This window comes from Pongo pygmaeus, chromosome 1 (assembly GCF_028885625.2).
Source record: "Pongo pygmaeus isolate AG05252 chromosome 1, NHGRI_mPonPyg2-v2.0_pri, whole genome shotgun sequence".
Taxonomy (NCBI): Eukaryota; Metazoa; Chordata; class Mammalia; order Primates; family Hominidae; genus Pongo; species Pongo pygmaeus.
The window spans coordinates 18,938,029-18,964,772 of NC_072373.2; the positions used below are offsets into that span (position 1 = coordinate 18,938,029).

A 26,744-nucleotide genomic window follows, 5' to 3' on the forward strand; every position below is an offset into this window, starting at 1 on the left:
TGAGCATTGTGGAGGTGGAGGGAAGTTTTGTGTTTGGAAGAGGGAGGAGGTGATGGGAAGACTATCCCGTGACTTCAGTCATATGTAGGTACCATGTGTAGGAGAGCCACGTAGAAGGGACAGAAGGGCTGCTGCTAATAACCGCAGCAGGTGCCCTCAGGCTGGCCTGGGAGGAAGGCCTCCCCAACTGTGAGTCACTTAGAGTGGATGCCCTTGGGCTGCGTCCTTCCAATTCTGAGGTCCCATTTCCTCAGTTGCCGAGTGGGATGATGCCTCACATAGATGTTGTGAGGATTATATGGGTAATATCTGGGAAGCTCTCCATAAACGGATCTGAGTCTCATCTTGGCTGGGGGTGCTGCCCATGCCAGGGCCATATTGTTCAATGGTCCTGTGATTAACTTGTTGATAAGGACTAACTGTATTAGTCCGTTCTCATGCTGCTGTGAAGAAATACCTGAGGGTGGAAAATCTATAAAGAAAAGAGGTTTAATTAACTCTGAATTCCGCATGGTTTGGAAGACCTCAGGAAACTTACAATCATGGCAGAAGGAGAAGAAAGGCACCTTCTTCACAGAGCAGCAGGAAGGAGAAGTGCAAGCAGGGGAAATGCCAGACGATTCTAAAACCATCAGATCTCGTGAGATTCACTCACTATTGCAAGAACAGCATGGGGGACCTGCCCCCATGATCCAGTCACCTCCCATGAGGTCCCTCCCCAACACGTGGGGATTACAATTCAAGATGAGATTTGGGTGGGGACACAGAGCCAGACCATATCACTGACTCCTGAATAGCATTTCTTTCCTTCCTTCCCTCCCTCCCTCCCTCCTTCCGCAGGTCACAATGATTCACCTGTGCCAGGACTTCTCAAATCCCAGTAATCCCAGCAACTCAAAGAGGCCGTAGAGAATGCTTGTAAATCAAAACCAAACAGTTAAGAGGGAGCCGGCTGCTTCCCAGTTCCTTCATGAAGCAGCTGGCCCAGGCTAGGGGTTGCATGTAAATTCATTTTGAAATGGCTTGGGGGGCAAAATTACTTTAAACATAACTTTAAGCAGAGAAAATTCCATTCTGCTTCATCAGCGTGATGTAGCAATTAAAATGCTGGTTTTCCTCCTCTTTGAGCACTATCCTTGAATAATTGACGGCTGCACCTACCGGAGGCTGCAAGGCTGTGCTGAAGTAAAATGATTTTCGTTAGGAGTAGGTGTGGAGCTTCAGACTATACCTGCAGAATCGGCCCTCATTCTTCCTGGCCTCATCGTCATGCCAGCCAGGACCTCTTCCTTCAAGACCTGTTTGGTGCCGAAAAAACAGTTGATGAAAGTGATGTATGTGGTGCCACTTTACCCTCCAGGCCGCTGTTGCTTCTGTAAAATGCAGACAGTTAGAGTCTTCCTTGGAAAGCCCTCAGCCTGGCTGTCAATGAATTTCTGTTGATGATATCTTGGTAAAAGTTACCAAGCCTCAGGAACCTCCCTTAGGGCCAGGCACCAGGTGAGGTGCATTATTCACATGCTCTCATTTATTTCACGCTGCATGACAGCCTTTCAAAGTAGGTATTTCTGTGTCCATTTTTACAAGAAAACTAGAGCTAGGAGGGATTAAGAAATTCCTCTAAGATTGTGCAGTTAGCTAGAAGTAAATTTAGGGTGTCAGAGCCCCAAATCCATCACTCTGATTCTAAAACTTGGGCTGTCTCATGCACATTCTCTCTCTTTTTTCTGCAGAAACTTGTTTTTCAGAAACTGTCTAAATCAGTAATAAAGGAAGGTTGGAAAGAGTGATGATTAAAATCTGAAGAATGAGAACAACTTTTGTTAGAAATCGATATACAGGCTGGGTGCGGTGGCTCACTCCTGTAATCCCAGCACTTTGGGAGGCCAAGGCGGTCCAATCTCTTGAGGTCAGAAGTTCAAGACCAGCCTGGGCAGAGATAGGCAAAACCCTGTCTCTACTAAAAATACAAAAATTAGCCAGACGTGGTGGCGGGCATCTGTAATCCCAGCTACTCAGGAGGCTGAGGCAGGAGAATTGCTTGAACCTGGGAGGTGGAGGTTTCAGTGAGCTGAGATTGCACCACTGCACACTAGACTGGGTGACAGAGACTCCATCTCAAAAAAAAAAAAAAAAAAAAAGAAAAATCAATATACAGATGCAATACAAGCAAATTTTGTCTCTTACAAATCTCTACATGTAGTTAGTGTATCTTAGGTTACTACATAGAATTGTAAGCCATAGCTCTTTAAAAATATATGTATGTACACACACACACACACACAGAGTCATGCTTAATGACAGGGATACATTCTGAGAAATGCATCATTAGGTAATTTTGTTGTGCAGACATCATGCAGTATACTTATACAAACCTGCATGGCACAGCCTCCTACACACCTAGGCTATATGGCATAGCCTATCGCTCCTAGACTACAAACCTGTGCAGCATGTGACTGTACTGAATACAGTACAATAGGCAAGTGTAACGTAATGGTAAGTATTTGTGCATCCAAACATATCTAAACATAGAAAAGGTACAGGAAAAATACAGTGTTATAATTATATGGGACCACCATCCTATATGCAGTTCATTGTTGACTGAAACATCCTGGGGGGTGTGTGTGTATGTGTGTGTGTGTGTGTGTGTGTGCAAAGGGCTGCATTAGTAAAAAATTGTGAGCTTTTATCCTATATGTGAAATTATATGAATAAGCCCCTTCAGATTTAGTCCCTAGTCACCATAAAGTGACTATATAGGGAATGTTTAATGAAAATTGCTTTTTCCTAGGTGGAATTTTTCAGGCCCCAAGTGATGAAAACGTTTTACTTACAAAACCGCCTCAACTTAACCAGAAAACAAAAGCCAGAAAGTCGTAGCCATGCCCCTGTGTTAGAAACTCCACGTGTCTTTTTGCATCTCCTTCCTCCCCTTATGTGTCTTTTTCTCTTCAGATCAGTATTTACCGAATGTGCCAGATTTGTAAGAACTTTCCCCAGGGAAAGCGTGGGGTCTGCAGGGGAGGGAGGAGCCCTGTGTGATGGTGTGGTGGGAGACAGCAGGGGCTGTGCACTGCTGTCTGCGGGGAGTGTTGGAGTGCCTTTTGTTTTTAAATGTGTATACATATTATATAAACACTTATACATCGATGTATTTGTAATATCTATTTATTTTTAAATGTATGTATGTGTATATATGTGTGTGTGCCTGTGTATATATGTATGTATGTGTGTGTATGTATGTGTATATGTATGTATGTATATGCATGCTTTCTTCCTTGTACGGAGAAGTACCCCAGGCTGGCAGACAGTGCTTTTAATTTATATGTATAAATATGCATATTTTAATTTTAAAACTTATATGTTGATGTATACTTTTATACGATATATATCTTTAAACATATACATTTATGCGTGTGTGTGCATCTCTAGTTAAGACTCAGGGCTTGTGCCCTGAGTGTGTGAAACTCCCTAGACCGACACCCTGTGCCACACGGGTTCTGGAGAGCAGGGATTCCACGTGACTGCGCCCCCCGAGGGCTGTCCTCTGGTCTGGTGTGGAGATGCAGGCTGCATCTTGCACTCCGGGTGTCAGGGCCGTTCATTCCCGTGGTGTCTGGGAGGAACTGCGCCCCCACAGAGAGCAGGAGAGCTGGCTGTTTTGGAGCAAAGGGGGATACAAAAGCTATGGGAGCCGGCACTGTCAGGTGGTTGCGGCAGCTTCTGGAAGGTTGGAGGGGAAGGCGGTAGCATTGGAGGCAGCGGGGACACTCGGACAGGGACCCAGGGATTGGAAATGCAGCCGTTTTCGTGTTGAGTCAGGGTGTGGCAGCCGTCCTAAGGAACGCTCCACCTGTCTTTGGGTTTCAGGTCCCACCCGAAAGATGCCTTCCAGCGCCAGTGCCGTGGACTTCTTCCAGCTCTTTGTCCCAGACAACGTCCTCAAGAACATGGTGGTGCAGACAAACATGTACGCCAAGAAGTTCCAGGAGCGGTTTGGGAGCGACGGAGCCTGGGTGGAGGTGACGCTGACGGAGATGAAGGCGTTCCTGGGCTACATGATCTCCACCAGCATCTCCCACTGCGAGTCCGTCCTCAGCATCTGGAGCGGAGGCTTCTACAGCAACCGCAGCCTTGCCCTCGTCATGAGCCAGGCGCGCTTCGAGAAGATCCTCAAGTACTTCCACGTCGTGGCCTTCCGCTCCAGCCAGACCACGCACGGGCTCTACAAGGTCCAGCCCTTCCTCGACTCCCTGCAGAACAGCTTCGACTCTGCCTTCAGGCCTTCCCAAACCCAGGTGAGGCCCGCGCAGGAGGTAAGAGCTCGGCCAGGTGTCCTCGCTCTCTCAGCCTAGCCTTGTCTGTTGGCAGGGCTTTGTGGTGTCCTTCCTGCCCTGCCTGCCCTCTGAGTTCACTTCAAGGTCACCTCTGCTATTCTTCCATTCCATTAATCCACGTAATCCAAATGAGATCAGAGGAGAGTAATAATAATAGCTCTAGCCCTCAGACAAGTCAGAATTCAGTCTTTTGCTCTGAGAGGCAATCTTCCCCTCTTTTCTCCCTTTCCTTCCTTTTCTTTAATTATACTTTCCAAATGGTGTTTTGCTCAGATGAATATTAATTTTATTGTCATATTCTCTGAGTGTGGCCTCACCTGTTGGTGATGAAAGGAGGCTAGAAGCCTCCTGGGTGGCAGAGGGAGTGAGCCTGGAATTAGGACCATTCTTCATATCATCGGGGGTTACTTATGCCCACACAGAGCAGAGCCAGAGCCGTTGGATGAGGGTTTGGCAGAGCTCCAGGCATCACTGGTCTGATTCCCTAATACCTTCCCTAACCAATTCCAGAAGAAAAGGTTCTGCCTACTCTCAGCTCCCAAGCCCCTCCCTGCCTTCCGCTGGTATCCACTTGCACCTGGGACAATGGCACCTGGCCCTGGGGAGATAGAACTCCAGAGTCTTCCTCAAAATTTGCCCTGCTGGTCTAGCAAACCGATGAGATGGCTAATTTCTAGAGATGTCTCTAACCCAAACCAGGAAGTTCTTGGCCCATGTGAGCCCCATTCCCTTTGACTTGGTCTGTGTGGCAACAGAAGTTCAGCTCAATTTTATGTATATATTTAAAGACCCATTGCACATCTCTCTGTCCTGTGCTGCTTCTAAGGCTCTTCTAAATAAACCTAATTCTTGTTGACATTCTCCTGTAGGTCCTCTCTCTAAGTCTCTATAGCGTGCCCTCCCTGCGCACAGCTGAAAATCACAGGGTTTTTATGGGGAAGGCAGTGCCCTATTTCGTGTCTGTGGGAGCCTTACATTCTCTCTGGATCGTTCTCCTCACTGTCTGGTGAACATGTCAGGCTCGTTATGATTTCCGAGTGTTTGCAGCGTGCCTTCTGGCCCTTGGAACGCCTTGCCTTCTTCTCTCTGCTTTGCAAATGCATCCAGTCTCCAGGGCCAGCGTAAGGCCCACAGTCCCGTGTGGATTCCCTGTTATCTGAATTCCCCCCACTATTGATGGGGCAGCCAGATGCCACTGCACCTCATCCTCCAGTGTGTCATTTACCTTCCTAACAAGAAGCGGAGACTTTCGAGGACATGAGCCCTGCCCTGTAACAGGCCCTGGGGTACCAAGGACGGGCCTGAGCACATTATCTTTTCTTTCACTAAATACTTGCTTGGTTGAAAATGAAACAAATGAGAGACAGTTGCCTGGATGCAAGGGAAAAATAAGCAGCACATTCAGACCATGCTGGGGTCAGACATTTGGAGAGGTGCTGCAGAAGGCTGTGTGCTCGCTGTGCCTAAGTATCTCTCAAGAGGTATCTGCAGTGTAAGTCCAGGGTGAGTGCCCGGCCTCTCTGGCACACTGCAGCGCCTACTAGGAATTCTGAGACTTGTGGGCTCGCCTCTGTGCAGCTCCCAGGTACAGGTGCCCTGAGGGGAGGCCCAGCAGCATTGCTGAGCCTGGCTGGGTGGGCAGTGGCTGGACTGCAGGTGGGCAAGTAGGCAGGTGTCCAAGGGAGCAACTCTGCCTCCTTAGCACGTGGCTCAGATGGGCAGTACCGGGGTACCAGGAACAGGGAGAGCCTAGAAGGATGATCATGTTATTCTGCCGCTCACTTCTTGTATTTGCTTCCAGGTGACGAGGCTTGCAGAAGCAGGGCCTGAGATGAGGCTCAATCTGGGGAAGGGCTCTCAGGTCATGTTTGGGGCTTTTTCCCCTTTACTTTTGCCTTCACTTTTCTACCTCTTCCTCCTCTCTGTCCTCCAGCTCATTCTCCTCTCCTTCTATTACTTTGTATTTCATTTTTATTTTAGTATATTTGGGAAATTACATTTTCTTCTTGCTACGTTTTCTACTCAGTGCCCCTACGTGGCAGTGAGGATCCCAGCAGGACACAGATGCTGAGCTCTATCTAGAAGGGCAGCCGAAGAGATATTGATGCAGGGACTGTTGCTAGGGGTGTGATCAGCGTTAAGGGAGACCCGAAGGGAGCAGAGAAGGCTGTAGCCCGTGGAGAGGCCTCAGGACAGGTGGGCAGAGCTTTATCTTGAAGAAGCAGATCTATGGCCACTCCTTGGAGCCTGTTTTTATTATGCCATTTCTTTTCTCTTTATTGTCTTATCATTGGGAAAAGTTACATAATCATGTTATCAAAAAATTGAATAGATGAAATAAGTTTGAAATAAGTTTAAGGGGCTGATCATAGGTCCCTCCCCTTACTCTCTTGCTCTCTGGCCTCTTGCTGATGACTCCCATTTGGCTGAACAAGCCAGAAACTAGGGGCGAAGAAGCTGGGTGGGGTAATTTATAAGAAGCTGACCTCCAGGCCTCAGCGCAGGGTCTGCAGGGTGGAAAGTGACCCTGAGGGGCAAACAGAGAACACCCAGCACACTCCATCATACAGCTTGGGGCATGTGGCTCCAGGAGAGTCAAAGGGTCCGACTGGTGCCACGCAGCCTGTTGAACCAGCTCCGTGTCAGTAGGTGTAAAGCAAGGTAAGTCAAAGGAGTTGAAGTCATAACCACAGAGTACAGTTGGGTGTTTACTATGACCAGAACCTCATGCTTCCTGGGGCTTCCTGTACGTCATCTGTGCCCCTCCATTCCCTGGAGCAGCAGCCTGCCCCGTCTGCTGAGGATGCCCCGGGCTTTCCAGTTGGGGTGGGCCTGGCTCTCCCAGGGGCTTGCAGGGCTTGCTGTTCCCTGGGTTACCAGCATCAGCCCGCCCTGCTCGGCTCCTGCATTTATGCTCTTCTCAGAGACACATCTGCCACTTAAAGAAGGAAGAGGGTTCTCCTGATGCTTGATTGGCGAAGCTGGAGGCTCTAGAGGAGCCTTGGATTCCCAGCTTTCCTGCTCTGTGAAAATCCCTGTTGGACCCTGGAACATTCAGCTCACAGAGAGGCAATGATTTGCTTGTAGGCCTCAGGGCTTTCTTGGAGGGTCATCGTCTCTGCCTGCAGACACCGGTTGGAACAGTTCTCTTCCCATTGCCCTCATCAGGTGTGTGTATGGATGGATTAGCTGCAGATTCCCAGGAATCACTCTGCACCCATCCCTTACACTATCCTTCGGGGCTGTACTCCAAACACAGCACACTCACCTCACGCACTCAACTCACTCACATCCTCCAGCCTGCAGTCTTGGGAGCCGTTTTATTCCAGCAGCTGTGACCCTTTGGTACGAGTTTGGTCTTAGAGTCTTCAGAGGATTCCCAGAATGTAGCAATAACCAAAGCAGCTGGGTGTGTGTGTGTGTGTGTGTGTGTGTGTGTGTGTGTGTGTGTGTGTGTGTGTGTGTGTGTGTGTGTGTGTGTGTGTGTGTGTGTTTCTACACAAATACAAAATGGGGAGACACTGCATCTCCTCAAAACTGGAGCCAGATTAATTAGAGAAATATTTTCGGGGAGGGATTTTGCAAATCAATAAATGGATGTTTTGTCTTTCCCCTCCCGTACATACCACCCTCCACCCCTCAAAACAAGCTCATCAAGCACAGGAGGAGGCTCAGGAGATACAGTTGTGTAACAGACAAATGCTGACCTATGTGTAGCCTGGAGGAGAAGCAAGTGGTTTTTCTGGCAGGCAAAGTTTTTAGAGCTTTGGGGAGCATGCTGTTCCGTGCTGCAATTAGTAATGACAAATTCATAATTCATTTAATGATGATAGAAAAGGAAAAAGATCATTGAGGGTCAGAAATTCTTGCTGGCCCTTTTGCTTTGATGAGGCATGTGATTAAATATAAATTTGCAACTGATCATATGTTCAATGCAAGTGGAACAGAGGTGCACTTTCTTTCTGAAGAGAATGAGAGAGGGCAATTTTCATTTGCTGTGGCCTCAGAGGACAGAGTAGGATGCACGTCTTCAGCAAGGATCATTGGGCGGGGAAAGGACAAGCAGAGGGCTTTTTTATGCCGTCTTTTCCCTTCTCCATCCCCTCCCATTCTCCCACTGTGTGGGGGACTTGTCCATTGCACTTGAATAGTTCCAAATGGGGCTTTGAATGTTTTATGAGCTACAAAGAGCCAGCGAGTGCAAGAAGCCAGGCGTGAGGGCCAGGGAAGACGTTGCAGCCAGGCCAGACTCCCAGCCTTCCCCTTCACAAGACAGGGGAGACCGCATGTGATGTCCCCATGTGTCCATTAGTAGAAAAACTGAGGAGGCAGATATGCACTGCTAAGACTGAACAGTGCAAGGCTGTCACTTTTCGAAAATTGAACGCAAGATAACCTTGCATTCAACCTCAGCCCACCTTCCGTTCCTAGAAGAACGGAAGGCTATTGTCCACATCACATGTGGTAAGTATCATCCTCCGTTCTGTCCCTGGAAGACCTTTTTCTGCCGTCACCTGGGAGCTTGTTGGGAATGCACAGCCTCAGACCCAGCCTCACTGAATCACAATCCACATTTTAGCAGGATCCTCAGGTGATTAATTTGTTCAAACTTTTTCTGTAAATAGCCAGATGGTATTTAGACTTTGTATGGGTGTGGTCGCTGTTGCGTGTTGTCAGTTCTGATATTGTAGCCCCAAAGCAGCCACAGACAATATTTAAATGAATGAGCATGGCAGTGTTCCAATAAAACTTTATTTACAAAAACAGACGTGGGCCAGACTAGGCAGTAATTTGCTGACCCCTGATCTAGGGCATCGTGTAGAGTTCTGGGAATCATTGCCTGCACTCTTCATTTCAGTTCCCTACAGATGCACACTCTAATTCATAATTAAGCTTAAGATGGGATCAGGGAGGGAAGTGTAGCACATTCCTGAAATTTATCCTAAAGCCTCCCAAAAGAGCTTTACTTTGAAGAAGCAGATCTGTGGCCACTCCTTGGAGCCTATTTTTATTATGCCATTTCTTTTTTCTTTATTGTCTTATCATTGGGAAAAGTCATATAATCACGTTATCAAAAAGTTGAAGTAGATGAAATTCGTTTCAAAATTGCCTTGGGAATCTTGTCAGAAAGGTCATGACAACCTAGAGGAGAACCAGAGGCTGTGTGTTACAACAGGCCAACAGGGAACTGGGTCATTTGATGAATGATTTATAAAAAGAAGAATGATTTATAAAAAGAGGAGGTTCAGCCTGGAAGAAGGAGGTTGTGGGCTGACATGAGGGCTGTCTTGAAAATCCAAAAAAAAAATAGCATTTTTTTCTTTGTTTCTCACTGGACAGAAGTCACATCCCTAGGTTTTTAAGTTAAATATAGGTAAATTGTGGATCAGTGAAATACTTTTTTAGCAGTTGGAACTTTCCATGAGTGGAAGGGGCTTCCATGAAAAGAAGTGGGTGCCCATCACCAGACATGTCCAGCCAGAGGACACAGGGCCCATGCCAGAGATCCCTCAACCAAGTGAGAGTTGGGACAAGGGACCTTAGGCCAATAATAACAATAAGTTCCATTGATGAAATATCTACTGTGTATCAGGGCCGGTGCTAACTATTTTGCACGAATCTTACTGAATCCTTTCTGGAAACAGTAGTATAGATAATGATACTACCCTCCTATAGATAAGAAGGTCAGGATCAGAGAGGTAAAGTAACTTAGTTAAGGTCACAGAGCTGCTCAAAGGCAGAGGCTGAATTTGAGCTCCAATCTGGTGAGCCCTCAAGCTCATGCTGCCTTCTGTGAGAGCCTCTGCTTTTTCCATCCTGGCAGGTGCTACATGAACCCCTGATCGATGAGGATCCTGTATTCATTGCCACGTGCACAGAGCGGGAGCTGCGAAAGAGGAAAAAGCGGAAATTCAGCCTCTGGGTCAGACAGTGTTCTTCCACTGGCTTCATCATCCAGGTGAGCCCTGGGCTGAGCCCGGGGAGGGTCGGTGAAGAGGGTCAGGGAAGAAAATCGGGGGGCTTAGGCTCATCTGATACCCAAGAACTTGTTCACATACCCTTTTCACTGTGTGTCCAAGTCAACCCAGATGCTCCTGCGGAGGCCAGGGCTGGGCTGCTTCCTCCTCACCGAGGCAGCGGGTAGCCAGCCCTGGAGAGGCTGCTGCCACACCTGGCCCCATTCCCTGCACATTCTTCCTCCAGACTCAAGCCCATCTGGGTAAATGACTCGTCAAAGCTCAGGCCCTAGCAATGTTGGCTAGAAGTGTCACCCAAACAGTGGGTCATACGAGGTTTCTACCATCTCCCTGGAGGCTGTCCCTCAAGACTTTTGGACTTGTGGCTTTGAAACTTAAGGCTGTCCCAGAAGGCCTCCCCACTCCCACCAGGTATCTGCCCAACCTTCCTGTTTCCAGGATGCCTTCTTCACAGACCACCACCAACAGCCGCTGGTGAAATTATGAATAACCTTCAGCAGGAGCACGTGCCCGAGTCATCGGCTCTTGGAGCCAGCATGGCCAACATGGGTGCATGTTTCACAAGAGGTGCCTGAGCTCTGCTTTTTGTGATGATACTCCCAGGAAAAGCATCCGAGGTTGAGCTGCCAGGAGCAGTAGGGTACACAAAGGGAGATGGTGGGGACAGATAAACACCAGAATGTGGCTCCTAAGTGACGTCTCCCTGCCTAGGCTAGTTTTTCATGCGTGCTGCGCAGCGACACCTTCTCTCATCAGACAGGCAGGCCAGCCCTGTGGTGACAGCTGACCGCATGCTCACTTGCTGCCCTCACTTGACTGCAGCTCCAGGACCCAAGGCACAGGGTTTTTGCACTTCCGTCTTTCCCTGAACTACAGCAGGATTCGTAGGAAGATTCTGCCAAACATCTCCTCCCCACATTCACTCCAGAACCACAGTGGGGAAAGTGCGCTTGCTCCGGGAAAACGTCTTCCCTCCAAAGCACCATCTCGGCTCCTTCTGAGTTGGGGTCAGGATCTCCAGCCAGACTCTGGGGCTCTGCTCGTGCATAGGCATTGTTTGGGGTCCTGCCAGACTGGACCTATCACAGAGCAGAATTCCCTCACTCCTGGAGGTGCAGCCTCAGCTCCTTGTCCCCTCACATTCTCCAGAGTCCTCTGCCATCTCTATAGTGCCTTTGTGATGATACTCCCATAGGCACAGGTTTGTCGGCTTCATTTTATATCAACCTTCCCAAGGGACATTCATTTATTCTTTCAGTAAATATTTATTGGGCACCTGCTACCTGCACACATTGTGCCAGGCATTGGGATATGCAAACATGGTCCTGCCATCCTTGAGATCTGCCTAGGTAGCTTTTTTTTTTTTTTTTTGAGACAGGATCTGACTCTGTCACCCAGGCTGAAGTAAAGCAGCATGATCATAGTTTACTTCACCCTCAACCTCCCAGGCTCAGGTGATCTGGTCACCTCAGCGTCTCAAGTAGCTGGGACCATGGACATGTGACCCCATTCCTGGCTAATTTATTTTTATTTTCATTTTGGTAGAGATGGAGTCTCACTGTGTTGCCCAGGCTGATCTTGAACTCCTGGGCTCAAGTGATCATCCTGCCTCAGCCTTCCAAAATGCTGGGATTACAGGCAAGAGCCACCATACCGGCCCTGTGTAGCTTTGGAATAAATGTTTACATGCGGACCCTGTGTGCATCTGGCACCACTTCCTTCTCCCTCTACAGTTAGTGAGGAGCTAGAAATCACATCTGTCACCAGGCAGGGCTACAGATCTCTCTCTCTTAGTTCAGATTCGTTCCCAATTTTGTAAGATCTATAAAACCCACATCTATAATATAACAAGTTTGGGTTGGTACCTTGAAGTTTCCTTTCATTTCTAAAACCCCTGATTCTAGGAGGTTTTGCAGCAGCGTGAAAGTTTGTTTTTAGAAGCCAGAATTGAAGCTGACAACTCTCAGTCAAAAGCAGCGTAGCTTCCACCATTGCCAGGGGCAGCCCTCAAAATGTGCTCAGAAGTGCAGAGCCAAGGAGGCAATTAATTACCCTTCAGTTTCAGGCTGTGCTGTGACAGGACTGGCCTGAGAACTTTCTCAGCCCCTGCAGTCCCTCTCTTTGTTCCTAGGTCCAACTGAAGGTGCCTGTGGCAGGCACAGAGCAGGGAAAGGACATCTCTGCCTGTGAGGAGCGAGCAGATGCAGAGGAGGAGCCACATGACCTGGGGACATTTGTTTTTTTAGTGTCCTGCCCCTTTTCTTGGTTCTCCAGGTGCTAATCTTGGTTTGACAGCTTTTGAAGGTCAGCAGCCTGGGTAAGCACAGCCACCATGGGGCAGAACAATACCTTACACCGTCAGAGCTTTCACACCGCAGTTCCCTGATCCTCCCCACAGCCTTGTAAGACATAGAGAGCAAGCCGTATTGATCCCGTTTCTCACGTGAGGTGGCTTTGGCTCACAGGGGTTACCTGCCAGACAGCTGGTCAGTGCAGAGCCGGCTTCTCCCCTGGGCCTCAACCTGCCTCTTCCCTCGTCCATCCCCAAGGCATCAGCAGCCCCTGCTCTTGCATTTAGCTCCCACGTGAACTGGCTGCTAAGTCATTGCTCTGGAATATGGAGTTGTCATCTAGAAACTAAAGAGATGGGATTAGGTGACCAGTGAGGTCCCTTCTCCTGCCAGTCTATGACTCTCTTCTTTGTAAATGTCATATGTGGGGTTCTGTACACAGGACATTTTCTTCTTTGTAGTTCCTCAGATGCATTGAGCTCTCCTGAATGACTTAGCGGAGAAGCTCAGTTGCAGCTGGCCATATTAAGGGTCTTCTCCCATTGTGCTGTGCTGCTCATTAGTGTAGCATCTGCCCCATGCCCTCCTGTTTCTGAGGTTGGCTTTGGCCCGTAGGATGCAGGCAGCTGTGGTATGTGAAAGGATTTGAAGGAGCAAGTGCATACCTCTCCTTTTTTGGCTTCTCTGCCCTGGCCATGAGACAATGACCAGGTTGGATCACCTGGGTCCTGAAAACCTGGGAGCTTAGTAAATGTTTATTATATGGCACATCGATTTTGTAGTTGTTTGAGACCCACTGTAATTGACCCGTTAGGTCTGCACAGCTGACCAGATAACTTTCTTCCAGCCACTATCTACTGTGGACCAAGACAAGGTGTTGAAGGGATGGTGGGGGTCCAGGTGTGTTCCAGGAGAGCCCAAATTATGCATAGACATTGTTGCCTCAGCTTTGTACAAAAATAATTAGCTGGGCGTGGTGGCGCATGCCTGTAATCCCAGCTACTTGGGAGGCTGAGGCAGGAGAATTGCTTGAACCTGGGAGGCGGAGGTTGCAGTGAGCCAAGATTGCACCACTGCACTCCAGCCTGGGCAACAAGAGTGAAAATCCATCTCAAAAAAAAAAAAAGAAAGAAAAGAAAAGAAAATGAAAATGATTGCTATGCCCCGAGAAAAAGGGAATTCTGCCAGCAGAAGGCCTTTGGGCTTTAGCAGCAGCTTGTCCCTGGGCGCCTAGCCTGCTGGGCTTCTCTGATTTTGGACTTGCCAGCCTCTGTAATTTGCATGAGCCAGTTCCTTAAAATAAATACCTCTGCCTCTTCCTCCCACTCTCCCACTCTCCCACCTTCCATAGATAATTGTGTTTATATACACACGCTAGTGCTTCTGTGTCTTGGGAGAATCCTGGCTACTACAGGGGGCTTCCTCTGGCCCACCTGGTTTATTCAGGCCTGTTTGCTTCTCTGATTCTCACTGCTGTTGACCACCTGGGAGTCTGAACTAGAGGGCCAGGGCAATGCTTTCTTCAGTGTTGGAGCCTAAGAATACTTATTTATTTTTATTTTATTTATTTATTTATTTATTGGTAAGAGTTGGACAGGTCCCTGTTTTCAAGAAGTTTTACAATAAAGAGTTAGGAAGATAAGACCTGCACCAATGCAAATCTAGGCATGGACTGTTGGTTAACCACACCACCGTAGAGTGAGCTTCATGCTTGGCCCCTCAGAACTAGAGATAGAGGGAGCCCTCACTGCCTCTCCAGTAGGAGAGATGGACACATTAAAAATATTCATCGACATAGCGTGACAAGCGCAATACCGGAGGTGTGTTTGTACATCGCAGGGCTACAGGAAGGCACCTGTAGGGGTAAGAAACACCCCCAGAGACATATACAGTAGGGTATGTGGTGTGGCAAGGAAGAGAGTAGCCATGAGCTCTTGCCACAGGCCAAGCACCAAGACACCCAATGTTTTAATAGCGGCACTTAAGACAAGAGTAAGCAGGCAGAGAATTATTTATAAGGTAGGGCTCAGGAAATCTTGCGATATGCTTGCTCCTTAGATGCAGAATGCTGGGTATAGATGAGGCCACAGCCAATGCCTTCTTTTTTGGCTTTCCCACTGCTATTTACCCAGGCTGGTCCGGTTCCACTGCTAGTTACCCACTGCTAGATACCATGTGCACTTAAGACAGCATGCAGAAGCTCCTCGACTTATAATGGGGTTACATCCCTGTGATAAACCCCTAGTAAATTGAAAATATCTTGTCAGGTTAAGCACAGTGGCTCACACCTGTAATCCCAGCACTTTGGGAGGCCAAGGTAGGCAGATCACTTGAGCCCAGGAATTCAAGACCGGCCTGGGCAACGTGGCAAAACCCTGTCTCCATGAAAAATATAAAATAGCTGAGTGTGGTCGCACACATCTGTAGACCCAGCTACTTGGGTGGCTGAGGAGGAAGGTTCCCTTGAGCCTGGGAGATCAAGGCTACAGTGAGCCAAGATTGCACCACTGCACTCCAGCCTGGGTGTCAGAGCGAGACCCTGTCTCAAAAAAAAGAAAATATCTTAAGTCAAAAATGCATTTAAAGCTGGGTGCAGTGGCGAGTTCACATAGTACCAGCAATGTGGGAGGCTGAGGACGGAGACCACTTGAGTCCAGGAGTTTGAGACCAGCCTGGACAACATAGTGAGACCCTGCCTCTAAAAAAAAAAAAAAAAAAATGCATTTAATACACCTGACCTACCAAAGAGCACAGTTTAGCCTAGTCTACTTTAAACATGCCCAGAACACTTACATTAGCCTGCAGCTGGGCAAAATTAACACAAAGCCTCTTTTATAATAAAGTGTTGTATATTTCATGGTTGTTTACCTTCGTGATCGCCTGGCTGACTGGGAGCTGCAGCTCACTGCCACCACCCAGCATTGCACAGCATATCGCTAGCCAAGGAAAAGGTCAACATTTGAAGGAATTTCTACTGAATGCCTGTTGCTTTCACATGATCATGAAGTCAAAAACTCATAAGTCAAACCAGTGTAAATTGGAGACTGTCTGTATTTATTCTGTGTCACAGGCCTGCTAAGGACTAACCTAGACCCCAAAACACCCTCCAGCCCTAACCTGTTTGCAGAGGGCGTGTGAGCATGGGAGCTAGCCAGGTTCCCCTCCTCTCCCCTCATCTGCAGGCTCCCCTGTGCGCCAAGGAGGAGAAAAAGGAGAGATTTATACAGATGATGAATCTTCCAGTGTAGGGGAAAGCCACCTAATTGAGCGATTGGAGTTCCTCAATCCAAGACACTGAGGCTGCTCATCCTGGAAGCCTGTGCCCTCTCTGTGGGTGGAAAGAAAACTCTGCAGCAGTTCTCTGCAGAGACTGCTGTTTAGGCTCCACCATATCAAAAAGATCGAGGCTCCAGTGGGAAAAATTGGCCAACAGGTTAATGTTCTATCGACCTTTAGTGATTAATGGAACCCCAAGATTATTTGGAGGAGAAAAAAAAGATCCACTAATTTTTTTGAATGGTATAGTCTAAAAGAGCAGATTTCTCCTGTTTGAACACGTTGGGCCAGGCACCTGCCTCTGCAGCATGAGACCAACATTCCCAGCGAGGGATGTTGACAGATGGACGAACACTGAGGAGGGGCTGAGGAGCAGATGCCTGGGAGGTGTCCTGAGTGGCGTCCTGAGTGGGGCTTGGAGAGACATAAGGGGGTGTCATCTGAAGAAGACAGGACAGACCGTCTTCAGAGGACTGGGTGGCTGTCATGTCAAGGAGGCAATTCTGGATGACAGCCTTGCTCAGTGGAGGCAGGGCTTCAGGTTCACGCTGGGCATTGACATACTCCGGAAGTAGATGGGCTTTAGAAGCCAGAATTCAAGATGGTAACCCCAAAGCAAAAGAACCCCTGCTTCCTACCCCCTGTACACATCATGGAATCTGTCCAGGCAGATTCCATGACATCTGTGAGGGACACTCTGAATGAGGTCCGTGCGCTCCGTGCTGCTAAGCTAGCTGACCTGGAAGCCCCTTTCCTCCCTCAGTCTCATCTGTGGATTCTGGCAGCTGCTTCTGGCATTCAGGAAAGAATGACGAACATTTACAGAGTGTGTGTTGTGGGCCAGGCTTTGTGCTTAAGCACTTCACATGCAGGATTCGTTTTTTTCTCCACAAGGGCCTTATGAGGCAAGTAATGTCACCACCACTGTTTCTTGATAAGGAAACTGAGGCACAGAGAGATTTGCTACCTTGCCTAAAATTAGATCTACAAAGCAGTAGACCTGGGATTAAACCCAGCCATTCTGACTCTAGATCTCACCTTCTTTTTTTTTTTTTTTTTTTGAGATGGAGTCTCCCTCTGTTGCCCAGGCTGGAGTGCAGTGGCGCGATCTCAGCTCACTGCAAGCTCCGCCTCCTGGGTTCACACCATTCTCCTGCCTCAGCCTCCCGAATAGCTGGGACTATAGGTGCCCGCCACCACGCCCGGCTAATTTTTTGTATTTTTAGTAGAGAAGGGGTTTCACTGTGTTAGCCAGGATGGTCTGCATCTCCTGACCTTGTGATCTGCCCGTCTCGGCCTCTCAAAGTGCTGGGATTACAGGTATGAGCCACTGCGCCCAGCCTGGATCCCACCTTCTTAACCACTAGGCTATGTTGGCTCCTCTAAGGAGAGAACTTTTGCCGATTTAGACAAAAAGCCAAGTATCTTTTATCCAGCTTGACTGTTGGTAGGACAGTGGTCTAGCATCCATGTCACTAATTTCCCTTATTTTGAGACATACTATTTATGTTGAAAGAATTTAAAGAAGGTGCACTAAAGTGTTTTTTTCCTTATTTGACTCAATCATTTTACATACTAAGTGAAATATTTTACTCTTGACCTATAACTAATTGAATTGGCTCTAAAAGTGAGGGCCTAAAAGTGGCTCTAAAAGTGGAATTAATTGGCTAGAGTGATTTTTGCTTGTGGATTCAGAAGCTGGGCAGGGCAGGACATGTGTCCAGTTGTTTAATTGTGCAGTGAGGAGGATGCTGGCATGAGATCCTGTCCAGGTTGGATATGGTAAGTTAAGGATGGGACTGGCTGAGACAGAAGACATAACTGTGGACCTCTTTGTGTCCTTGAGCAAGTAGCTGAGAACTATCTTCCTTCTCCATCTTTTGAGTGAAGTTAATCCACCCATACCTCTTTACCGTATAGGACTTCAAAGATGACAATAAAGTATTTACTAAGTGCCCAGGTAAGTGCACCAGCTACTGTGTGGATCAGCTTCAACCCTCTCCCTAAAGAACTTAGAATCTTCAACTGCACAGACATGAGTGTGTACAGAGAGCCCACATGCTGATATATGTCCCTCCTCCAACCTGTCATTTTGAAAGAACCACCTCAGGCTTTGAGCTTTGGGATGAGATGAAGGCAAGGCTCCCACAGGGGTCAGCGGTGCTGAAGGTGCAGCCAGAGAGGAGAAGGACCAAGAACAGACTCAGCACATGAGCTCTTCCTGAGCATGGTCATGGTGAGAGGCATGAGAGAGAAACTGGGCAATGAGAGATGAAAGTCATCAGTACAGTGATGGCCTAGAGACTTTGCTGGAAGCCCCAGCTAATACACGAAGATGGCACAAGCAGCATTGTCCAGCAGGACTCTCTGCAATGATGGAAATGTTTCATATCTGTGCTCTCCATGACAGCAGTTCCTAGCCTCATGTGACTGTTGACTATTTGCATTGTGACCAGTGTGGCTACGGGCCTGACTTTTTCATTTTAGTTAATTTAAATGTAAATGAAAACAGCCATATGTGGCTGAAGGCAACCACATTGGGAGCACAGTTACAGAGCTTTGCTATATTAAAAAATCACTTCTATGTGCACAATTTTCATTTAAAGACAAGGGCCTTGCAAGGTGCATATGGTGGTGTTATCCTTACAGATAAGGAAAGCAAGGCTCAGAGCAATTAAGTAACTTGCCCCAAAACCCACAAGCCAGTGAATGACAGAGCCGGTGCCCATGTATCCCGGCACTCACCCTCCCTGCCCCAGTTCCTCTCATGACAAGTGACTGTCATTTACAATTCACAACTCTCTCAAGTGGCTGTCCCGTGCAGATGTCCCAGGTGATAGCCGCACACACCCCATGATCTCATTCTGTGTCTTCAGTGAGTGCAGATCGTGCACTGCTGTGCTGTTTCCCCACAGCTGAATTACTTTCACCTTCATTGCTCCTTGCACGGTAGAGATAAAAGACTCAAGCAAAGGATCACCAGTCCCTACGATGTGATACCCTTCCCCTAAATATGCTCTTCACTGAGAAAACTGATTCTCTTCTGTGCTGAAAAAGAAGTAGCGTCATTCATTGGTCAAGACTAGTCTAGCTGAACTGGGCTTTCTCCAGTTCTTTGTGTTAGAGAGGCAGGAGGGCGCCCCGATCCCAGCAACAGCTTAGTGGAACTATCAGCTGGTGAGTCAGCAGCTACTACCACTAGCCTTACTGTTCTTTTGAGAAGTTGAGGGAAAAGATGAACTAGATCCTGCCTCTGGAGGTCGTGGGGGCATTTCAGGAGAGCTAAGATAAATGCCATGTGCTGTATGTGTCCCCCAGGGTATTAACTGCTATAATCCATATTTCGTAAGATCGTTTTTGTTGTAATGTCAGTATAAAATATGCAACATTAGGAATAATACCCTGGGGCAAAGTATAATTCCATATAGTAATAAACTTGCATGACTACTTTCCTAAACATATGTATTTAAAAATTAATAAATCATAGGAGCAAAAAAAACTTTTTAGGAAAAGTGAAAAGCTTGGCAACCACCAAATGGTACATTTTCCTGCCCTAGAGATACTTGTCAAACAGTCTTGTAGCTCAGAAGTGTCTATAACTGGCTGCATTTTGCCCAGTGATAGGAAGTCACCTATGTCTACACACGTTGGTGGAACCATATTAGTATGATAGTGCTTTCTCTAGATATATCTAGGGAGATATCTGACTTTTTGAAAAGCAGACCAGGAAGTAGTCACACATCTAAGTGAATGGTATTTCCTTCCGTGTTGTGTCTGGGGAGCTCTTGTAGAAAGTACCCAACCCAGCGTCTGAATACATGTGTGGGTTCCCACTGATTCTGCTGTTTCTCACATTACTGGTGGGATTCCTTAGGATAGTCTCTTAAACCTGGATGCAATCATTAGCATAGCTTGTGTAGCTTAAGCATTTGTAGCAACAGAGCATGGATGGGATAAGACGTCACTGGAGGTTGCTCATCCAGCTAAGGGAAACAAGGTACTACCTTTGACCACTGACATTATTGTGTCAAAGCAAACCAGGACCAGTCGGGTACCGGACCTGCCTGGCCATCAGACCAAGCAGTACCTCTTGGGCTGAGCCTTTTCCTGGCCAGATTTTGACTGCCTTGCCAACAGTTTTTCCTAAATCATGCCCTCAACTGAGACTTTCAAGGTTACCTTTTTTTTTTTGTATTTATTTAAATGAAGGTCCTATTTTATATTCACTTTTAGAAACTCATTATTTTATAGCAATGAGTGCCACACATTTGGGACTCTCTTTGGACTCTCATTGGTGCCACTTCTTGGCTGCATCCTTCTTCCAGATTTCCTAATAAGAAATCTTTGACCTTCGGCTCAGTGCCTGTCTCCTTTGGCTCAGTGCCTGTCCCCTTCTCCTGTGACATCCCAGTTAAGCGTCCACTTCTTCAGAAGAGACTGGCTGGAGTCTGGAAAAATGGCAGTTTTCAGAGGTGCATGTGTGGACACGAGGCTGAGTAATTTCAAGACAGTCCTGCAGCAGGACTGCCTTCCATATTCTACCCAGGGGTTGTAAAATCTCAGCTGCACATCACTGGCTTTTGGGAAAATGTGTTAATTCCAAAACAGCAAGAGGCTGCCCTGATTCTCAGAGTCATCATCATCTCCAGGCGTGGAGATGATGAATAACCGTTCACTCAGACCCTACAGACCCTGCAAATTCCAGATACTCTTATGCTTGGGTAATCCTGATAAGGAAGTTATTTTACAATTATTTTTAGTGGGTCTTTTTCTGATTAAGCTTGTATTCCATATTTAGCATCAAAAACATTAAAAGTCCAGCATAGCTGTCATTCTAATAAATACTTTTTATAGAAATAGCCGTTTGAGTGTATAGTCAACATATCTATATAAACACACACATACACACACACACTTGCACTGTTTTATAGTCTGGCTACTTTACTTGCAATGCTATTGTGAACATTTTCTATGTTATTAAACATTTTTTCTACATGATGATTTTTTAAAGTGTACCATATTCCATTATACCTACATATATAATTTTAACCAGTCTCTTCATGTAAGATAATTAGGTCATTGTTAATTTTTTTACCATTATAAAAACCCTGAAATGGACATGGTATTTTATATATAAATCCTTTTAACACATTTCTGATTGTTACCTTGGATTGAGTTCCTAAAAGTGAAACTCATGAGTAAAATAGCATGAATATTTTTAAGGTTTTTACAAAATTTATTTTTTAATTGACAAATGAAAATAGTATATCTTTATTCTGTACAACATATTTTGAAATATGTAGACACTGAAATGGCCCAATCGAGCCAACTGACATATGCATTACATCACATAGTTATCATTTTTTGTGGTGAGAACACTTCAAATTGACCATCTTGGCAATTTCCAAGAATATATTGTTATTAACTGTAGTCACCATGTGGTACCATAGATCTCTTGAACTTATTCCTCCTATCTAACAGATTTTGAATTCTTTGGCCAATACCTCCCCACTCCCACTTCCATCCCCCAGCCCCTGGTAACCACCATTCCACTCTCTCCTATTAGTTCAACTTGAGGTTCACATGTAAGTGGGATCATACAGTGTTTCTCTTCCTGTGCTCGGCTTATTTCACTTAACTTAATGTCTTCCAGGTCCATGTTGTTGCAGATGGCAAGATTTCCTCCTTTTTAAAAGCTGAATAGTATTTTATCTTGTGTATATGCCACATTTCCTTTATCCACTTATCCACTGATGGACACTTGTGTTTCCATATCTTGGCGATTGTGAATAATGCAGCAGTGAACGTGGGAGTGCAGGTATCTCTTAGAGATCCTGATTTCAGTTCCTTTGGGTGTGTACCCAGAGGTAAGATTACTGGATCTTATGGTTGTTCTATTTTTAATTTTTTGAGGAACTTCCATACTGTTTTCCGTAACAGCCATACTTTAAGTTCTTTGACTCATGGGCAAAATTTCCCTCCGGAAAGTTTATGCGTATTTATACCAAATCAGCACAGTGCTCATTTCCCCACATCCTCACTGATGCTGAGTGTTTGGACAGGGAAGGTGTTGTTTACTGTTGGTCTTCATGAAAGGGACATTGAATCAGTCTATTCCCAGGGAATAAAACTGACGTCATCTCCACTCTGCTGGTTTAAATAAGGTGGGGAAGCACTCCATTTCTCAGCTATCACGTTGCAGTTCTTCAGATGCATAGAAGTGCCTGGTGTGGAAGCAGTGTGCCCCAATGTGTGTGAGAACTCGAAGATACAGGCTTCCTGCCCCTGGTGTGCACACACTTCCCCGTTACTCGCTCAAGCACTAATGTGGGTGTTGATGAGAAGGAATTTGGATTTTGCAAATGTATAATGGTCCTAAATCTGTTAAAGAGAAATTATCCTGCATGGGCCCAATCTACCCAAGTAAGCCCTAAGACAGAAAGCAAGAGAGGGACGCAGCTTTAGGAAGAGGCCCCATTGCGGGGTTTTTTGGGGTTTTTTTTTTTTTTTTTTTTTTTTTTTTGAGATGGAGTTTCGCTCTTGTTGCCTAGGCTGGAGTGCAATGGCATGATCTTGGCTCACTGCAGCCTCCACCTCCTGGGTTCAAGCGATTCTACTGCCTCAGCCTCCCAAGTAGCTGGGCTTACAGGCACCTGCCACCACACCTGGCTAATTTTTGGCATTTTTAATAGAGACAGGGTTTCACCATGTTGGTCGGGCTGGTCTCAAACTCCTGACCTCAGGTAATCACCCACCTCAGCCTCCCAAAGTGCTGGGATTACAGGCATGAGCCACCGTGCCTGGCCAATCATTGCTGGCTTTCACAATGGAAGAGGTCATGTGGCAAGGACTACATGTTGCCCCCAGGAGCTGAACGCAGTCCCTGGCTGACGGCCAGCAGGGACACAGGACCTCAGTCCTGCAGCCGTAAGGAAACAACGTGAATGCAGATCCCAAGCACCAGATGAGAACCCACCAGTCAACATTTTTATTGCAGCCTTGTGCTGCCCTGAGCAGAAAAGCCAGCCGTGCCCTGCTCAGACCTCCAGCCTACAGAACTATGAGCTCATAAACAGACGCTGTTGAAGCCACTGAGTTTGTGGTCATTTGTGATGCAGCAATTTAAAAAACATACACAGCATTTAAAAATTTGAGTGTAGATATCTGTATAGAAACCACAGGCAACATGCAGCTGCGTGTGTTAATATAGAAATAATCTGTGGCGGGCTCAGATCTATGAACTTCCCTAGCAGTTCTGGTTTGCAGTGACTTACTGTCATCCAACACCACATTTTGTGTTGTGTTTTGTTTGTTTAAGATATTCTTACTAAGTCACCTTTCTTGCACCTGTACTGGAGGCAGTTGATTTTTTGAACATGCTCTTCTTCAATCCATTCACTTTCCTGCCTCTACCCCTTTGTTGATGTTCACGGAAGCAGCATGAAACAACGTTTAAAAATTGCTCCCTGAGTCCCACACATCCTCTTTGTTGGTCCTGGACTCTTGGGCAAATGTTTAGCCCTCAGTCCTGTCTCCTCTGCACCATGAGGGGAATCATACCTCTTCTGCCTGCCTGATGGGGGTTACTGTAAAGAACAAATTAAACAGTCATTATGAACATACTTTGTAAATTAAGAAGCTGTATTCAAATGGAAAGTACACAGATATGTGTATTCCTAACAGGTGAGGTTGCCTTTAATTTTACTTATAGAGAATTTAAATCATTCCTGTGTTTGAAAGCCGGGGAATGTGTTTGCATGGTCCCATTACCCACGGCTGCTTGTTCTTTTCCACCTCCGCCTTGACCTTTCCAAACTGAAGCATCTGGGGCTGAGTCACCAGTCGCCAAAGCCATGGGGTGTGCTTGGGGGTGACCTAGAGTCCCTGTGAGCTGAAAAGATGTTGGGGGCTTTTCCACAGGCTCCTAGCTGGATGACTGAGACCCATGAGACCCGTGCTTGCTGAATGCTCGGGCTCCCAGCCTGACACTGCTGTGAGCATGCTAACCTCTGTGTGTTTCTATTAAAGATATACGTCCACCTGAAGGAAGGCGGGGGCCCAGACAGCTTGGACGCACTGAAGAATAAGCCCCAGCTCCACAGCATGGTGGCCAGGAGCCTGTGCCGGAACGCGGCAGGCAAGAACTACATCATTTTCACGGGGCCCAGCATCACCAGCCTGACCCTGTTTGAAGAGTTTGAGAAGCAAGGTTAGTCAAGTGGGGAGCCAGTGGGGACACGGCCCAGCCTCCCCTGGGAAAGTGGTGGGAGAGGTCCAGGTCGGGGTACAGATGCATGGTGGCCAGCACAAACCACAGGATACCAGGTGATGAGGCTCTTCTTTGAGGGAACAGATGCATCTCAGCCACCCTGCGTGCTGGACCCCACTGGGCACTAGAGATTGCAAGGTGTGTGAGCCACGGGCTCAAGGTCTAGAGGACATGTCGGCGCAAAGCTCTGCCTGGTCTTCGGGGCATTTCTTTGTGTGTCCCCTGTTGGAAATCTGCAGCCATCAAAAGCCTGTGTTCCCTGGACACAGCTTCTAGTAAGGCTCTAGGAAGTCTCTGGAACTCACCCATCATCTATAATGTGGCCCCTTCCCAGGAGATAGACAAGAATTGTGTGAAGACAGGGAACAGTACAATGAGCCTCAGAAAAGTCTTAGGTACTCTGGGTGCTCAGGTGCTTGGTGCATGCGTGGCAAAGACTGGGCAAGCCTTCTGTGGCTCGGAAGAAATAGGGGCTATAGAAAAAGAAGATCTGGACCAGTTCAGGGAGCCCCATGGCAGGCTGCCTTGGCCTTCACTTTGTCCTGCCTTTGAGAATTTAGATCTGGTCCACTCAGAAGAAGCACAAAAAGTGCCTGCTCCCCTGCAGCAGCCACTGGACTAGAGTTGCAGACCGTTTGCTCAGCAGCAGTCAGACATCTGGCCTTAAAACTAGACCCTCTTAAGTAACGAGGTGTAGACAGCTGACATCCTGGAGCCCTGGCAGCTGCAGTGAGGCCGCAGCCCTGGACTTCCCTTTTTGCTGGCCTCAGCTGCATCTTACTCATCTGCAAAGCCCAGGGCTTAATAGTTATTTGTTGGAAGAATCAAAGGTAGAGAGATCTGACGACATGAAGTGGGGCTGTGAAAGTAAAGCAAGAGAAAATTGGCCCTGAAGCACAGTACCCAGCTGCTTTGGAAGAATGGTGGGTTCTCTGTTCGAGCACAGGGTGAGAACGAGGACTGCCATCTCTCCTGCCCACTCGTACAAGGCCGAGTGCGGGTACTGCGAGTGTGATGTTTATGTGTGTTCCAGGGCCTGTTCCCTGCCTCACACCATCAACCTGGACTGAAAGTAGAAGGGGTGTATGTGTGTCTCTGTGTCTTTGTGTGTCTGTGTGTGTCTGTGTCTGTGTCTTTGTGTCTGTGTCTGTGTATGCATCTGTGTGTCTGTGTATCTGTGTGTGTGTCTGTGTATGTCTGTGTGTATGTGTATGTCTGTGTCAGTGTATGTGTGTGTGTCTATGTGTATCTTTGTGCCTGTGTGTGCATCTGCGTGTCTGTGTGCGTCTGTGTGTGTCTGTGTGTACATCTCTGTGTGTCTGTGTGGCTGTGTCTGTGTTTGTGTGTCTGTGTGTGTCTGTGTCTGTGTATGTCTGTGTGTGTCTGTGTGTCCATATGTGCATCTGTGTTTGTGTGTCTGTGTGTATCTGTATGTGTGTCTGTGTCTGTGTGTGTATGTGTCTGTGTGTACCTGTGTATCTGTGTGTGTCCATGGGTGCATCTGTGTTTGTGTCTGTGTGTGTGTGTGTGCATCTGTGTGTGTGTGTCTGTATCTGTGTGTGTGTCTGTGTGTCTGTTATGTACCTGTGTGTATGTGTCTGTGTGTGTCTGTGTCTGTATCTGTGTATCTGTGTGTGTCTGTGTATAAGTCCGTGTGTCTGTGTGTCTGTGTGTGTCTGTATGTGTACCTGTGTGTGTATGTGTATGTGTCTGTGTGTATCTGTGTATCTGTGTGTGTCTATGTGTGTGTGTGCATCTATGTTGGTGTCTGTGTGTGTGTCTGTGTGTGTACCTGTGTGTGTGTGTGTGTCTGTGTCGAGTGGGGTGGATGCCGTGCAGACAAGGAAGGTGGAGTGGGATGCTAGAGGACTATCCCGGGCCATCAATATGGTTCCCAAAGAGCTGAGTGTGCTGCTCCTGTGGTTCTGAGAAGGGGGTGCCTCTTGGCTCAGAGAATTAGGAGGATGGGAAAAGAATCTTCTAGCTGGAAGAAAATATTTAGATATGGAATTTGGATTTTTTTCAAGAGAAGGTTAGGTAAGAGATAAAAAAGATCTCCTTGCCTATTTTTAGAAGCGTCTAAACTGAGCTCTTCACCCAGGGCGTCATCATGTACCTCCTCTGCTGTGACTGAGGGCAGTGTCCTCCAGCAGGGAGGGTCACTAGTGGCTGCACCCCACCTCCTCAGGACACAAATCGCATTGGTCTGGGCCACTGTCTCCCCACCCTGGGGGATTCTCAGGCAGCCAAGTTTGAGGAGAAGAATCAGAGCTGAGAGTCTGGTTGTCCCTCCTAGGGCCACAGAGACCGTTGTCAAATAAAAGCCAGAAAGGACATTCCTAGAATAATTTCTGTGTTTATAAAAGGATAGAGTCATGGAAACTTGAGTGCTGCTGGAATGTTCTTCTTTCCCTCTTACGAACATGCAGCTTCTCTTTGGCTGGTGGTGTAGACTGAGCCCCATATGGGTGATTTTGGACATCCTTACCCTTGTTCATGTCATCCTCCTCCCTGTTTTTAAGAACAGATTCTCCTTTTTACATCTCTAGATGAGAATAGCTTGAGTGGTCACGTGCGGTTGCTAGGAATGGAG

The 26,744-nt window shown here is 47.2% G+C and overlaps 1 protein-coding gene across 1 annotated transcript in view; it reads left to right on the top strand.

Moving 5' to 3' along the window:
• PGBD5 (piggyBac transposable element derived 5) overlaps positions 1–26,744 on the top strand; it is a 105,070-nt gene that overhangs the window by 65,070 nt on the left and 13,256 nt on the right. The window contains exons 2-4 of the mRNA XM_054496657.2: positions 3,871–4,298; positions 10,162–10,296; positions 23,911–24,091. Of these exons, the coding sequence (XP_054352632.1) occupies positions 3,871–4,298; positions 10,162–10,296; positions 23,911–24,091 (744 nt within the window). The remainder of the gene's footprint in view (positions 1–3,870; positions 4,299–10,161; positions 10,297–23,910; positions 24,092–26,744) is intronic.